The sequence below is a fragment of the Aspergillus foveolatus genome, assembly GCF_047715535.1.
Source record: "Aspergillus foveolatus strain CBS 279.81 unplaced genomic scaffold BDW70scaffold_5, whole genome shotgun sequence".
Classification (NCBI taxonomy): Eukaryota; Fungi; Ascomycota; class Eurotiomycetes; order Eurotiales; family Aspergillaceae; genus Aspergillus; species Aspergillus foveolatus.
Window position 1 is genome coordinate 620103 of NW_027396069.1, and position 13091 is coordinate 633193.

At 52.3% G+C, this 13091-nt stretch overlaps 5 protein-coding genes across 5 annotated transcripts; 3 read left to right on the forward strand and 2 right to left on the reverse strand.

Moving 5' to 3' along the window:
* Positions 1-932: 932 nt before the first annotated feature.
* Positions 933-3178, reverse strand: BDW70DRAFT_147654 (NAD-dependent malic enzyme; the record flags this gene model as incomplete). The annotated part of the gene is made up of 6 exons (XM_073738750.1): positions 933-1992; positions 2055-2403; positions 2465-2543; positions 2602-2714; positions 2765-2871; positions 2943-3178. 6 exons carry the CDS (start codon positions 3176-3178, stop codon positions 933-935), a joined length of 1944 nt encoding a protein of 647 aa, XP_073599766.1.
* A 1838-nt stretch (positions 3179-5016) lies between these two features.
* Positions 5017-8175, forward strand: BDW70DRAFT_95290 (uncharacterized protein). Its single transcript, XM_073745266.1, has 2 exons — positions 5017-6053; positions 6107-8175. The coding sequence occupies exons 1-2, from the start codon at positions 5657-5659 to the stop codon at positions 7912-7914; spliced, it is 2205 nt and encodes a 734-aa protein (XP_073599767.1). The 5' UTR covers positions 5017-5656; the 3' UTR covers positions 7915-8175.
* Position 8176: 1 nt separating this feature from the next.
* Positions 8177-9800, forward strand: BDW70DRAFT_95284 (putative DnaJ domain protein). Its single transcript, XM_073745265.1, has 2 exons — positions 8177-8653; positions 8710-9800. Exons 1-2 carry the CDS (start codon positions 8478-8480, stop codon positions 9788-9790), a joined length of 1257 nt encoding a protein of 418 aa, XP_073599768.1. The 5' UTR covers positions 8177-8477; the 3' UTR covers positions 9791-9800.
* A 201-nt stretch (positions 9801-10001) lies between these two features.
* BDW70DRAFT_129177 (snoRNA-binding rRNA-processing protein IMP3) lies at positions 10002-10909 on the forward strand. The gene is made up of 3 exons (XM_073735565.1): positions 10002-10057; positions 10122-10482; positions 10561-10909. Exons 1-3 carry the CDS (start codon positions 10026-10028, stop codon positions 10732-10734), a joined length of 567 nt encoding a protein of 188 aa, XP_073599769.1. The 5' UTR covers positions 10002-10025; the 3' UTR covers positions 10735-10909.
* On the reverse strand, positions 10908-12081 carry BDW70DRAFT_129178 (uncharacterized protein). Its single transcript, XM_073735566.1, has one exon. It carries the CDS (start codon positions 11898-11900, stop codon positions 11031-11033), a length of 870 nt encoding a protein of 289 aa, XP_073599770.1. The 5' UTR covers positions 11901-12081; the 3' UTR covers positions 10908-11030.
* Between the last annotated feature and the right edge of the window lie 1010 nt (positions 12082-13091).

Genomic DNA, 13091 nt, shown 5'->3' on the forward strand with positions numbered 1-13091 from the left:
AAGGTATACAGTCCACCGGAAAAGTCCTTGTCCGGGGCCGGTGACCAAAATAGCTGAGGGAACCACGACATCCGCCCATCCGTCCATCCGACCCGGATCGCAGTCGTCCGGCCCTGCAGAACCACCTCACCGGTCCACCCCCAGACTCAGATCGGATCGTCTGGCGCGCAGCCTTGAATCCCCTGCAAGGTTCGGCAACCTAAATCCTGCCACGAGGTTGAACCGTGGGTCAGGGACCAGGTCCCTGCTCCCCAGCCTTCCCAGGGTCTTTTAACGTCTGCTGGATGCCAAGAATGACCGGCAGACCTACCTAAGTATGCGGCTCTCAACGTCGCCCATTATTGGCCGTCATCGCCTCTCTCATCATTGACCCAGCTCTTGAATGGGGTTTAAATGTCAAAGTGAGAAAAGAATTTATATTCGAAGCGCGAATGATCGTGATCAAGCATTGGCACCGGAATATTGCGGGCGGGCATTACTAGCCGGAGAGGAGGCAGGAATTTTAAAGAAAGAGGAAGTCTACAAGAAGGGACCTCGTTTAGCGGAAGAGAAAATTATACGCAGGGAAGTACAAGGTAAAAAAGACCGCAAGCACAAAATCATCCAATTTTATTCAACCCGCTATGAGCTAACCAGCCCAACCCAGCCCAAATGGGTATGCAACATTAAAGATGGCGATAAAAATAGCCAGTATCCGGCAAAGGATGGGGTATACAAGAAGAATGGCAGGCACCATCTCAAGCCAAGGAGCGTATCAACGAAACGGAACGAAACGAAAAGGAAAAAGAAATAGTGCGCTTCAAATCAAAATCGACGAGCAACCCTGGACATGCCAGCATTAGAGGTCGAGACAGAAAACAATAATGGGGGTGTCATGCGTCACGCCGTGACTTTGAAGGAGTGGGTGAAGGGGATAGGTGATATGTCGGTCCTTACAGCTTAGCCTCGTCTGAAGAGCCATTCACAAACTGTTGAGGAGCACCCAGGGTGGACAGGATAGAGCCAACTTCCCGCTCCAGAGATTGAACCTCAGTGTGTGGGTCATACATGCGACCCTTGATCCACGCATCAAGGGTTTCGTCATCCATCGTTCGGAGAGTAGTCTCGCGATCAACCTTGGCTTCTTGAGCAGCCCGGATAACGTTGCGAGCTACGACAACGCTGACCTTGCGAATGCGGGTCAGATCAGGGTAGAGGAGACCACGCTCAATCTCCTCCGCGGTGAGGGCCTTGGAGAGAGCCTCACCAGAGGCATAGATCATGCTGTCGGTGACCTTGACGGCCTTTGACAGGATCGTGCCCAGTCCGATACCAGGGAAAACATACATGTTGTTACCCTGGCCGGGGTAGTACATCTTTGTCTCGCCCGCCGAGTTGGTGAAGGACATGGTAGGGAAGGGGGAGCCAGAGGCGAAAAGGACACGACCGTCGGTGTTTGTTACGGCCGTCTCGAAGTCACACTCAGACTTAGACGAAGGGTTGGAGAGAGGGAAGATCATTGGGTTGGTGTTCCACTCGGCCATCTTGCGCAGGATCTCAGGTGTGAAAACGCCGCCCTGGGTGGAAAGACCCATCAGGATCGAGGGCTTGACGTGGTCGACGACTTCCTCCAGGGTCTTGAACTGCTGGCCCGCGTTGTCTGTGCGAGCAAAGTAGACCTTGTGTTCGGCAAGCTTGTCACCGCGGTCTGCTGTCACAAGACCCTTGGTGTCGACCAGCCAGAAGCATGACCGAGCTTCATCCTCGGTCATGCCCTCGCGCATGAAGAAAGCCACAATCTGCTTCGCAACACCCACTCCGGCACTTCCCGCACCGAAGAAAACTGCCCGCTGGTCCTTGCAGGGTACCCCGGAGCGCTTCACAGCATTGATGACACCACCGAGGATCACGGCACCAGTACCCTGGATGTCATCGTTGAAGCATGTGTAGACATCCTGGTACCGTTCGAGCGCAGGGAATGGATTCTTGAAGTCTTCAAACTGAATGACGATACTGCAAAAGAGCTCCCCGTTAGCCTCCGTATTCTCGGGCGAAGTTGGGTCGATAGAACTTACCCCGGCCAGCGCTCCGTTAGGGCGGCCATCAGCTCGTCCAAGAACTCCCGCTCCTCATCGGGAGTGACCTTATCGCGGCGGCTACCCAAATACAGCGGGTCTTCCCGGAGGGCCTTGTTGCTTGTTCCGAGATCGAGAGTCAATGGGAGAGTGGCCTCGGGTCGGATACCAGCACATGTGGTGTAGAGAGCCAACTTGCCAATGGGAATACCCATTCCGTTGATGCCAAGGTCACCTAGTCCGAGAATTCGGGAACCATCGGTGATGCATGTGATCTCAACGTTGGGCTGGGGCCAGTTGGCAATGACAGAAGCCAAGTTACCCCGGTCTTCCCAGCTAAGGTACATACCTAATTGGGAGAAGTTAGCTAAACCTCGGCAGCTCGCCTTATTCGTTGGCTTGAAACTAACCTTCCGGCTGTTGGTAGATCTCGGACCACCTCTGGCAGGCTTCGCCAACGACCGGGGTATAGATGAGGGGAGTCAATTCCTATTCGACAATTAGCTTCCTGATCGACAATAGCTATGGTGCAATCCCGGAATCTGACCCTAAGATGATCTGTGATCAAACGGTAAAACAGGTGCACATTGTTCTTACGGAGAGTGCTGAGATAGAGGAATTTATCGATGGGGGTCTGCTTCAAGGCCAACTGGGCGAGACCTGGTCCTGTTAGCATGCCGCTGAACATAACCTTCGCGATATATACATACACCGTGTCTTCTGGGTCTCGTAGCTTTCTGGGCGAGGAGGAGTCAGGCCGTATGTGCGGAGATACTTGCGAATATAGGCCGGGTTGGCGGTGTCATAATTTTGTTCACTAGAAGCAGATATGCCGTCAGTAACCCAGCAAGTATCAGAAATGGCGAAGTATGCTAGACAGCAACATACATTGGCCCATTGTGGTTCACATGGGGGGTCGCATGGACCGGACGACTTTGTGAGGGAAACCGAGCCATTCTGGATTTCTGAGTCACAGCAGCACCACTATGGCAGCGAGAACCAAGGACGAAAGAGGAAGATAGGAAGACAGAGAGTGGCAATTGAGCTGAAGGCGACGGTCTTATTTTATGTAGCAATCCACGAGACACTAGCATTGAACCCCCTGGAGAAGGAATCCACCGCATTCCGAGATTGCAAAGTCACAATGATGACCCTGCGAGCTTCGAGGAGGTAACCACAGGACTATGAACGTCGACCAGAGCTGGAGCTGTGACCAAACCTGAGTCTGGGGCCAGGAGTCGGGAAGAGTCGGGGAGCAGACGGCCAGTCAGGGAGGTCGGGATCGCAACGGTGGATATTTCGGGGGGGACGATGGTTGCATGGCAGCGAACCGTTTTGACTTCTGGCTGGAACAATGGTAGAAAGGGTGGGAATTGCTGGAAAACGAAGCTTTTCAGCAAATGAGCGCTACTTGGGGCCGACGTGGAGAAAACGGGATGTTTCCGACAGTCCTTAGGCAGCTCATTTTGCCTGAATTAAATGCGGAGAAAGCGAACAAGAAGACGAGCCGAAGTCTGAGTCACTGCCAGTGGTGAGGATTATTGGAGGAAGGAAAGTTTTGGGTGAGGTATTTCTTCGCAGTCCCGAGACTACAATGTAGGGGGCAGACCGCTGAGCACACGACCTGTCATTGTTGCTACTCAATAGTGCATCGCAGAGGCCGTCCCAACAATAATGGCTCAGGTTACGTTGTCGCGCTTCCTTCAATTCTGTGCGAACGATCCCCAGCATCCAAAAGAACGACATTACTGATCTGTACTTCAGGTCTTGCAGCATAGCAACATCCGAGTGTCGTCCCGCTGTTTTTCCTGTGGAGCATCTCCAACCCCAATCCCACGCTAGAGAAGGAACAGGACTAGGTCTACCGAGTAGTTTCAAGTCCCCGAAGGGCCAGCTCTCGACAGCTTAGCCTCTAAGCTCTTAGCCTACCGCGTCAACTCTGCCACATGAGCCCCAATCCACCTGACTGCCAGAGTCTCAGCTCCAACTCCCGAGCGCTAAGCAGCAGAAACTAGCCTCTAGAGGAAGGATTCTGGATGAGACTGGATCAGGCTGGGGCGGTCGACTCTGGACCACACTTTTAGTTTTCGTGGCTTCCGTTCAACGAATTCTTCAACACCTTTCCCCGCAGCCACACGCGGCCCGATTACTGTTCACCCGGCTCCAATTCGTAATATTAATGCGCAATCGAGCATCAGCATGTCTGCCTCTCGCTGCGGGAGACAAAGTACGCTGGCTGCTGTGCGTTGAATCCAGGATCCAGCGACAGATGAGCGGGCGGAAAATGCCGCATTCTGGAGATTCCCAAGCACTTCTCAGCATCTGGTCGTACAAGGCGAGCTCCAACTCCAGACCAGAGTAAACGACAGCAACTCTGTCGTCTGCGCAGTATCGACTCAACAGCTCCGAAACCACGGCAGTTGAGAAGCCGACTTACTCGGTCCCGGCCGAGAATACCGGAATTCGCATACCCAGCACTGCTTGGTTTCTCCGCACCTTTAAAGTCGAAACAGCGCCGTCAAATGAGATTGCCAATCTCGGATCCATTATTGGCGCTCACGAATATATACCGGGTTGAGCATTAATAATGTTGGGCGGCCAGCCAACATGCTCGGGAGGCAAAACTCTGCGGCATCTCTGCCACACTAGAAGCCCTACCCGCTGTAAACGCAGCACATACTCATTTAGGTCAGTTTGTTAGCTTTGGCGGTGTATACCCTGGTCTTGATTCTGTCGGTAATAAATTGTTTACTCCGTACATTGCATTCAATTGATACAACTCCTTGGAAGTAGCCTGGAAGTAACCTGCACTTTTCTACCGAAGATTAACCATAGACCGATCCACAGTCTCCAATGCCACCCGTGCTACTCTAGAAACCGCCGGAGACACTGGACTTGATGCCCGATGGGGACGATCATCATGGTGGTCCTTCAGCCTCTAGGCTTCGGAAGATCTAAGCTCCTCAGTGTGGGTCAAGATGCTGTGCGATCCATACATCTTATGCAATTGCATAAAAGATTCTAAAAGCCCTAACATCGCTCTAACCTCACTCTCCGGTGCACGAGTCTATCGAGAACTAAGCCATACTTCTTATCGATATACGTACATACTCCGTGCGGAGTAGCTATGGAGCTGTACCGGGTGTCCTGGATGGATGGTACGGCAGATTGCGAAGCTTGATGCTACTGATCGCGATTGCCTCCATCAGATACATAAGAGGCAGTATAGAAATTTATCCAAGACAATATTCGTTCAGGATATGCTGCACTCATCAAGGAGATGTTGACTCTAGATCAATTGGTGGCGGAGATCACCTGACAATAAAGCGGCGGCAGTGACGCAAGAGTGAGCTGGCTAACTCGAGGTCCAAGCAAGGCAACACTTCCAGACTGGAATCCTCCAGCTCGATGAACCAGGGTTATATTCCTGTCATGCAATCTTCCCCATTGCATTCTTCGTCATCATCCGGCTGGGTCCGTGCATCATCTCATCACTCCATCACCCGCGTCGAAACTGTAGTCAGAGTACGCATGAGCGATCTCCATCCCAACAAAGCACCTCGGTGAGCTTGCATCCTCAGTTGTACACCACTCCTATTACCATGTCGCGGGCAGAAACGGAGCCCCTCCTCCCTCGCTATGACGACGAAACGAGCCGTCAGCGTCGGCTGCATCAGAAGATCCATACCTATCAGATGCTTCGTGCCTTTTCCGAGGGTTACATGCCATCGACCGAGCAAGCAGTCGCCAATCTCCGCACTTTACTAGCGTTCGATATCTTCAACCCTCGTAATCCCGATATTGGTTCGGTGGGCCGCCAGCTGGTCCGCGATTGCCGCCTGTGGATCCAGTTGTTGATCGAGTTCCTACAGACCAAGAACGGCGAGGATCAATTGCAGGAATTCATCTGGCATCTCTCCCACGGCAGAGCAACTATCCATGCCAGGCAGCTCACACAACGAGCAGCTGATACGAAAGCCAAAGCAGACACTAAAGCGGGTAAGATAGACCATTTTTTTTTAGTTTTACGTATACTAATTCTGTCATGACAGCTTATGATAGCCTTCGGACCGTCGGAAATCTTCTGTTAACCAATGCCGACTTCCGCCTATTCGTTGAAGACTTGACCACCGTAGGTCGCGAAATATTCTCGGACACAGCGTTCTCTCTGTCCAGAGCGTCACGAAAAGCCGGGAAGAAGCTCAAGCCAAAGCAAGAGGATCAAGAAGCTCTGGCTGGCGCCGGTGCGGATGAGGGTCATACCGTGTCAAATGAGGAGCTACGCGAAGAAGTAACTCATGTTGCAGACGTTGCTAAGAATGGGCTTGTCCAAACCGGCAAGGAGGCCAAAGAGTCTGTCGAGGAACACCTGACCGGAAAGGAGCAAGAGACTCTGCTATTCAGGCTGAAGCAGACAGTCCTCAAGCTCCGTGAGCGCAGAGACTACACGGACTCGGTTGCGATCCTTGCACGGCTGTTGCAGAAGTATGCCTCGGTCTACGTGAATGCCGCCACGGACGCCGTCGCAACCGCCGAGGATGAGACTGAGATTAACGAAGACCTCAAAGAGGCGATACGTAAATTCTGGGCTCTGCTTCAGACGATCGGTGATCCCAAGGAATGGCAAGCTTTGGAACAACGGCTTCATGACGTGCTCCAGCACGCCAGCGGGGATCCTGATTTTGAGAACTTGGTGTCAGAAATAGGATCCGCCATGCAGGAAATGATGACAAACCCAGACTCTTTTGACTCCGCCCAGGAGAGAATTGGAGAGCTTAAGGAGAAATCCAAGCAAGTTGGCGCTGAGTCCAGTTTGCGAAAGGATGTGGACGAATTTCTTGCCCAGGCCAAACGAGCTCTGCACACCATCTCCCAGGATGAGTCAGTTTCCAAACTGACCAGCGCGTCTCGCAAGCTCTACAAGGATGTTTCAGACGGCTATCATAACCGGCGTGGAAATCTACCTGCGGATATGCTTGAGATCTTTTTGCCTCTTGTTCTCCGCAACATTCAATACATTCCTATTCCTCGCCTGGAGATTTCTGCGCCAGAGATCGACCTTCTGATTGAGAACCTGATTCTCGAACCTGGTCACACTGTGAACTACTCTTCGTTCCTTCCTTACCGGATGCATGTCACCACCCGCAATGACATCGACGTCGTCAAGCGGCACTCGAAGAGGACGACAGCAAACTTGAGGACAATGTTCACCATCTCACTTTCTGGGATAAACGTGAGTGCTTCAGAATTCGGCTTCTGGCTCCGCACCCATAAAGCCCTCTTCTTCTATCTCAAGGACCAAGGTATTGCAAGCTTCTACCTCGACAAGCGGGGTATCGATATCTCCCTGGACGTCGAAATTGGTCGAGACCGCCTGGAGCAGATATTCACCTTGCGCGGAGTACGTGTACGCATCCACAAGCTCGACTACAAAGTGCACAGCGGCAGATGGAGATTTCTGATCTGGCTCACCAAGCCCTTCCTCAAGCACATGATCCGCCGGGTGTTGGAGAAGCAAATTGCTGAGTCAATCGTCCAGGCGGCTCATGCACTGAACAGGGAACTGGTGTTTGCTCGGGAGCGTCTTCGAGCCGCTCGCATCGCTAGCCCTCAGGATCTATTCACTTTTGTCCGCGCTGTACTGGCCCGCTTGGCGCCAGCCCCTAACCCAGATGTTGACGCCCGCGTTGGCATCGACGCACCAGGCAGTGGAGTCTTCAAGAACGTCTATGCTCCTGGGAGTCTTGTCAAAGTATGGAATAATGAGGCACGACAGGCACATGATGCTGTCGAGGAGGGCGAGGAAACTCCAGGCTTGCACAGGACCTGGCGAAATACCATCTTTGATGTTCCAGTATGACGATGTATATGCTAGCTGATATGCGTTTTGATCCATCTACCCATGTTTTATTCTTCAGAGGCTCTATGAACTGTGTCAGTAATAATCGATTAATGTGATCAACTGCTTGTCAATAGTCATAAATTCGGGTTCAGTTGCTGTGTCTTAAATTTAGCACGTGATCCTGGTGACTGTAGATTTATCGGAATGGATCAACCTCTCCCGGTCCGGCCACCTCATCCAAAGCTCAAGCGACGAATCTCATTCGCCCGAGTACATCATTATCTCCAATCAGTCACTAACCACAAACACTGGGACCTTTCTTGAGATCTTGACTGATCTTGAGATCCCAGGCCAACCTTGGATACTCTCCAATCTGGATTGTTTTACGACAAACGCAACTGGATTGAGTTTAATAATCACCGCCCGACTTACACCAGCTCGCGAGTCGACTTCGCTGTTCGCCAGAGCTTGTATCCCGATTTAGCTTCACTCGACTGAGGACAGCGCACAAACCCTACCACTTATCGCTACCTTTCCTCAAGGCCTCAGCTGCAAATGCGCTGAAGACACAGGCCGTCATAATGCGTCTTATGCGAGAACTTTTCTTTACATTCGCTGTTGTGCTGCTGCTTGTGCAGTTGGTGCTCGCGGCCGAGGACTACTATAAAATCCTGGGTTTGGATAAAGGTGCTTCAGAGAAGGACATTAGACGCGCATATCGCACACTGAGCAAGAAGTTCCATCCGGATAAGAATCCGTAAGTTCGCGCATATCTCAGGTGGAAAGCGAATGCTGTAAACTGACCGAGTGTAGAGGCGACAATACCGCACGCGAGAAATTCGTTGAGATCGCCGAGGCGTACGAAGTTCTGTCTACACCAGCCACGCGCAAAATCTACGATCAGTATGGACGAGAGGGTGTTGAGCAGCACCGACAGGGCGGGCAAGCAGGCGGTCACACGCACGACCCGTTCGATCTATTCTCCCGCTTCTTCGGTGGCGGCGGACACTTTGGACATGCGCCGGGCCATCGACGCGGGCCAGATATGGAGTTCCGCATTGGACTGCCGCTGCGCGATTTCTACACTGGTCGGTCGTTTGAGTTGAATATTGAGCGGCAGCAGATTTGCGAGACGTGTCAGGGAACAGGGTCCGCGGATCGCGAGGTCGTAACGTGTGACAAGTGCTCGGGACGGGGAGTGGTTATTCAGAAACATATGCTTGCGCCCGGGATGTTCCAGCAGGTGCAGATGCAGTGCGATAAGTGTCGCGGACAGGGGAAGACTATCAAGAAACCTTGTCCTGTCTGTCATGGGCATCGAGTTGTTCGAAAAGATGTTGAGACATCTGTCACGATTGAGCCGGGTATGGACAAGGGCACGCGCCTTGTATTTGAGAATGAGGGAGATGAGAGTCCCGACTATATCGCGGGTGATTTGGTGTTGATTCTTGAAGAGAAAGAGCCGGAGCTGGGCACGGCAGAGGAACACCGAACGGACGGCACATTTTTCCGCCGGAAAGGACGAGACCTGTTCTGGAAAGAAACGCTGTCACTGCGGGAGGCATGGATGGGTGACTGGACGCGCAACATCACGCATCTTGACGGTCATGTTGTTCGTCTCGGCCGGTCACGCGGGGAAGTCGTACAGCCGCTCTCTGTGGAGACAGTCAAGGGCGAAGGTATGCCATTCTGGTCGGACGGACACATTCACGATCATGACGATCAGGGTCCTGGGAATTTGTACGTTGAGTACATCGTCATTTTGCCGGACCAGATGGAGAGCGGAATGGAGAAGGACTTTCACGCGCTGTGGGAAAAGTGGCGCAAAAAGAACGGGGTTGATTTGGCGAAGGACAGTCAACGGCCGCCAGCTCCAGTTAAGGATGAGTTATGATGTACTTTAGATAGACTACAGTTTATGACCTTAATCTGTAGACGTATTGTTCTCAGCGCTCTAAGCCCATGTGATCTGTACTCCATCGGAGATAAACATTTTCGTGTTTGACACGTTTGCACGGCAAAACGCACACCGCCCAGTTATCACTTCGAAAATTTATCCAAACCACCATGAAGGTAGCCCTCATACCAAACAAACGAACCAAGCCAACAACTCCAATTTATTCGTCAAAATGGTCCGCAAACTCAAGCATCACGAGCAGAAGTTCGTCTCCCCGTTTTTATCTCCACCCCGTAGCCGATCACCCAACTAACCTGAGATCAATCAGACTCCTCCGGAAAGTAAACCTAACAACCTACAAATCCGACCACGGGCACCGAGAATCTCAAATCATCCAACGATATTACCTTCAAAACCCCGTCGACTACAAGAAATATTCCGCAATTGTCGGATCCTTGCGGCAGCTCGCACACAAGCTCTCCGCACTTGATCCCGATTCCGACCCCGTCCGCCAGAAAACTGAATCCGAGGTTCTGGATAAACTGTGGCGCATGGGAATCCTCAAACAAAGTCGTGAGCAGGGTGCAGGATTGAGTAAAATTGAGCGTGAGGTGACGGTTAGCGCGTTTTGTCGACGACGGCTGGCAGTTGTTATGGCGAGGAGTGGGATGGTGGAAAACATCAAGACGGTACGTGCCCCTTTTATTTCTTCACTTCTTTCTCTTTCTTTTCTATTGAGATTTGTCGGAGGCTGATTGTGGTGATAGGCCGTAACATTCATCGAGCAAGGGCATGTGCGTGTCGGATCGGAGGTCGTCACAGACCCGGCGTACCTGGTTACCCGAAACATGGAGGACTTCGTGACGTGGGTGGATTCCAGCAAGATCAAGCGGAATATCATGCGGTATCGCGAGAACCTGGATGATTTTGATCTAATGTAGGCTTGAGGGTGAATACCCTGGCTACATGCATGTTTGGTTGGGATGAGTGTGGATTGATACCCTGTTCCAGTGAATATTTATTCTACTTATTGCATTTGCATTGCATGCGGATGTTTTAACTCAGGCAAGGAAAAGCAAAGAACGGCGTTGAGGTGCAATGATATGAAATTTTGACTCTATGTATGCGTATATGTATCTGTATATGGGTATCACATGCAAATTCATAAAGCAGGTATGCCATCCACTCAACAACCAAAAGAAGCAAACGCTAATGACGGCGAGACTTAGAAGGACGATCATAACCAGCTCATGCTCGTCTTGCTCCTCTTAATTTGCACAACCAACCTCGGCTTCAGCTTCAGTCCGAGTCCACGCCGGCCCTGATTCCGATATTCACCGGGCTCCAGCTCATCAGGGAGATCCATCCGGAACCTGCGGATGCTCCCTTCATAATTCGCTTTGCCGTCCTTACCCTCTTCGAAAAAGGGGACCCGCTTATCGCCGAACTGGCACCACCGGGGTGCGACGCGGCGCCAGAGCCCGCGGACGCCGCTGCTCGCGCGGTCGATTTCCTTGTACTCGCGGCGGCGGGTGGAGGGGGACGTCCATTCAATTATAGTGGGTTTTGTCTCGGCGGAGAGGTTAACTTCCACGCGCGAGACCGGGACGGTTTCGTGGTTGGCATGTAAGTTGCTGGAAGAGTATGAGTGGCGGAGAGTGGAGGAATGGTGGCGTTCAAGAATCGGTGTTACGGGAGGCGAGCTGACGTTGGAATATGTTCTTGCTTGACGAGGAGTATATGGTGGGGAAGAAGAGAAGGATGACTGGCGGGTGACAGCGGCGGTGGTAGAGGCAAGGTTGTTATCCTGGAAAAGGCGACAAGACTCTCGGTGTAGAGCTATGAGATTCTCACGCCGGACCGGCGAGTCTGGTCTAGATGGTGTCAGGGAGGTGGTGGTAACTGTACGGCGGTGAGAGTGAAGCGAGCTCCTGCGACTATGGCTATGACCTCCATCACCATTTCCGTTTCCACCTCCAGAGCGCCCGGTACCGCGAGAAGTCGAACGAATTTCACCGGAAGACCTTGTGGAAGGGGATACTGTCCGTCTCCGTTCTCGCGTCCGCAGCTTGTCGGACGCGGGCAGTGGTGAGGAATGGTCAAGCATACCGCCGTTCGCAGCTCTGGTGGATTTGGCTTCTCTGCTCAGCCTTGCCTCAGAGAGGATATATACGCTACCCGCAAGGTCAAAAGAATGGCAAGAGTGAGGTTTCTCAGAGCCAGCAGCGGCAGTAATAGTATGGGACGAGATATCGAGGGAAGGCACTGGCACTGGCACTGGCACTGGCACTGCCAGCGACGTAGAAATGGACGATGGGTCCTGCTCGGGATCGGAGCAGAGTGGAGAGGAACTAGAGGCTGCAAGGGTCGATGCAGCTAGATGTAGTGGAGGGACATCATTATTATGGTGGTGGACGTAGTGGTCATAGCCACCAGGGCCAGGAGGAAGATGACGATGGCATGTGATGGAGGCCATGGTCGATAGGATGCGTCATGAGTGCCCGAAATTCAGTCTCCAACTCTGGACGGAAACGGCCTCACATGGCCCAGCAACCGCGAGTGGAGGGTCGAAACGATCAGCAAGGGTTCTGGCGGGAGAAACGGATAGAAAATGGCGTGAATGGTCGAGGAATGTCTCCTTAGAGCGCCACCAGGACGTCTGGACGATTAGGTTAAGGACCTAAGAGGGGGAGTTTGCTGTGGTCAGTCCGTGCGGCGAGCATAGGCTAGGCGTTCGACCAGGACATACGGGATGGATATGGGAACGGACGAGAATACATCCTGTCCTAAGCAAGAGAGAAAAGAGCGGATATTTGTCCGTGAGGAGGGGACTGTGGTCAGGCGGCAGCAGGGCCGAAGATAAAGAAAAGCGCTTGAATTTTATAGTTGCTTCCTGCAGCGACATGGCCCCTCACCGTCTTATTATATCCTAATATTTTTATGGGCCCTATGGCTATGGCGCCAACAGAAACCATAGCATACGGGGACTACTTCGAGCAGACCAGGGGCCAAGGGACTAGGGACTAGAGACCAGTGGCCACGCTGCTGGCGAGTGGAGGGCCGCCTGCTCCAGGCGGCTAGTGATGCAGTCTAGCAGAGGAGTAGTCTTCGATCGTCAGCACTTTACATGTTTTTAACCTTTTGAAAATTTGTCACTCGTATCTCGGAACCTTCTGATGCCCCGCATTCCACATCATCAGTGCCTTGCAGGCTCTGTGTCCCTGCATTCGATTCTTCCTGAAGAGCAGGTAAGTATCCAGTAGACAAGCAAGCGATACTCCATAAACCCCCTATCCAG

Excerpts from the sequence above, each read along its gene's own strand:
- BDW70DRAFT_95290 (XM_073745266.1), top strand. The coding sequence starts at position 5,657 with ATGTCGCGGGCAGAAACGGAGCCCCTCCTCCCTCGCTATGACGACGAA. Across the intron at positions 6,054-6,106 it reads CAAAGCAGACACTAAAGCGG|CTTATGATAGCCTTCGGACC; the intron begins GTAAGATAGACC and ends CTGTCATGACAG.
- BDW70DRAFT_95284 (XM_073745265.1), top strand. The coding sequence starts at position 8,478 with ATGCGTCTTATGCGAGAACTTTTCTTTACATTCGCTGTTGTGCTGCTG. Across the intron at positions 8,654-8,709 it reads TTCCATCCGGATAAGAATCC|AGGCGACAATACCGCACGCG; the intron begins GTAAGTTCGCGC and ends GACCGAGTGTAG.
- BDW70DRAFT_129177 (XM_073735565.1), top strand. The coding sequence starts at position 10,026 with ATGGTCCGCAAACTCAAGCATCACGAGCAGAA. Across the intron at positions 10,058-10,121 it reads CTCAAGCATCACGAGCAGAA|ACTCCTCCGGAAAGTAAACC; the intron begins GTTCGTCTCCCC and ends GAGATCAATCAG. Across the intron at positions 10,483-10,560 it reads TGGTGGAAAACATCAAGACG|GCCGTAACATTCATCGAGCA; the intron begins GTACGTGCCCCT and ends TTGTGGTGATAG.
- BDW70DRAFT_129178 (XM_073735566.1), bottom strand. The coding sequence starts at position 11,900 with ATGCTTGACCATTCCTCACCACTGCCCGCGTCCGACAAGCTGCGGACG.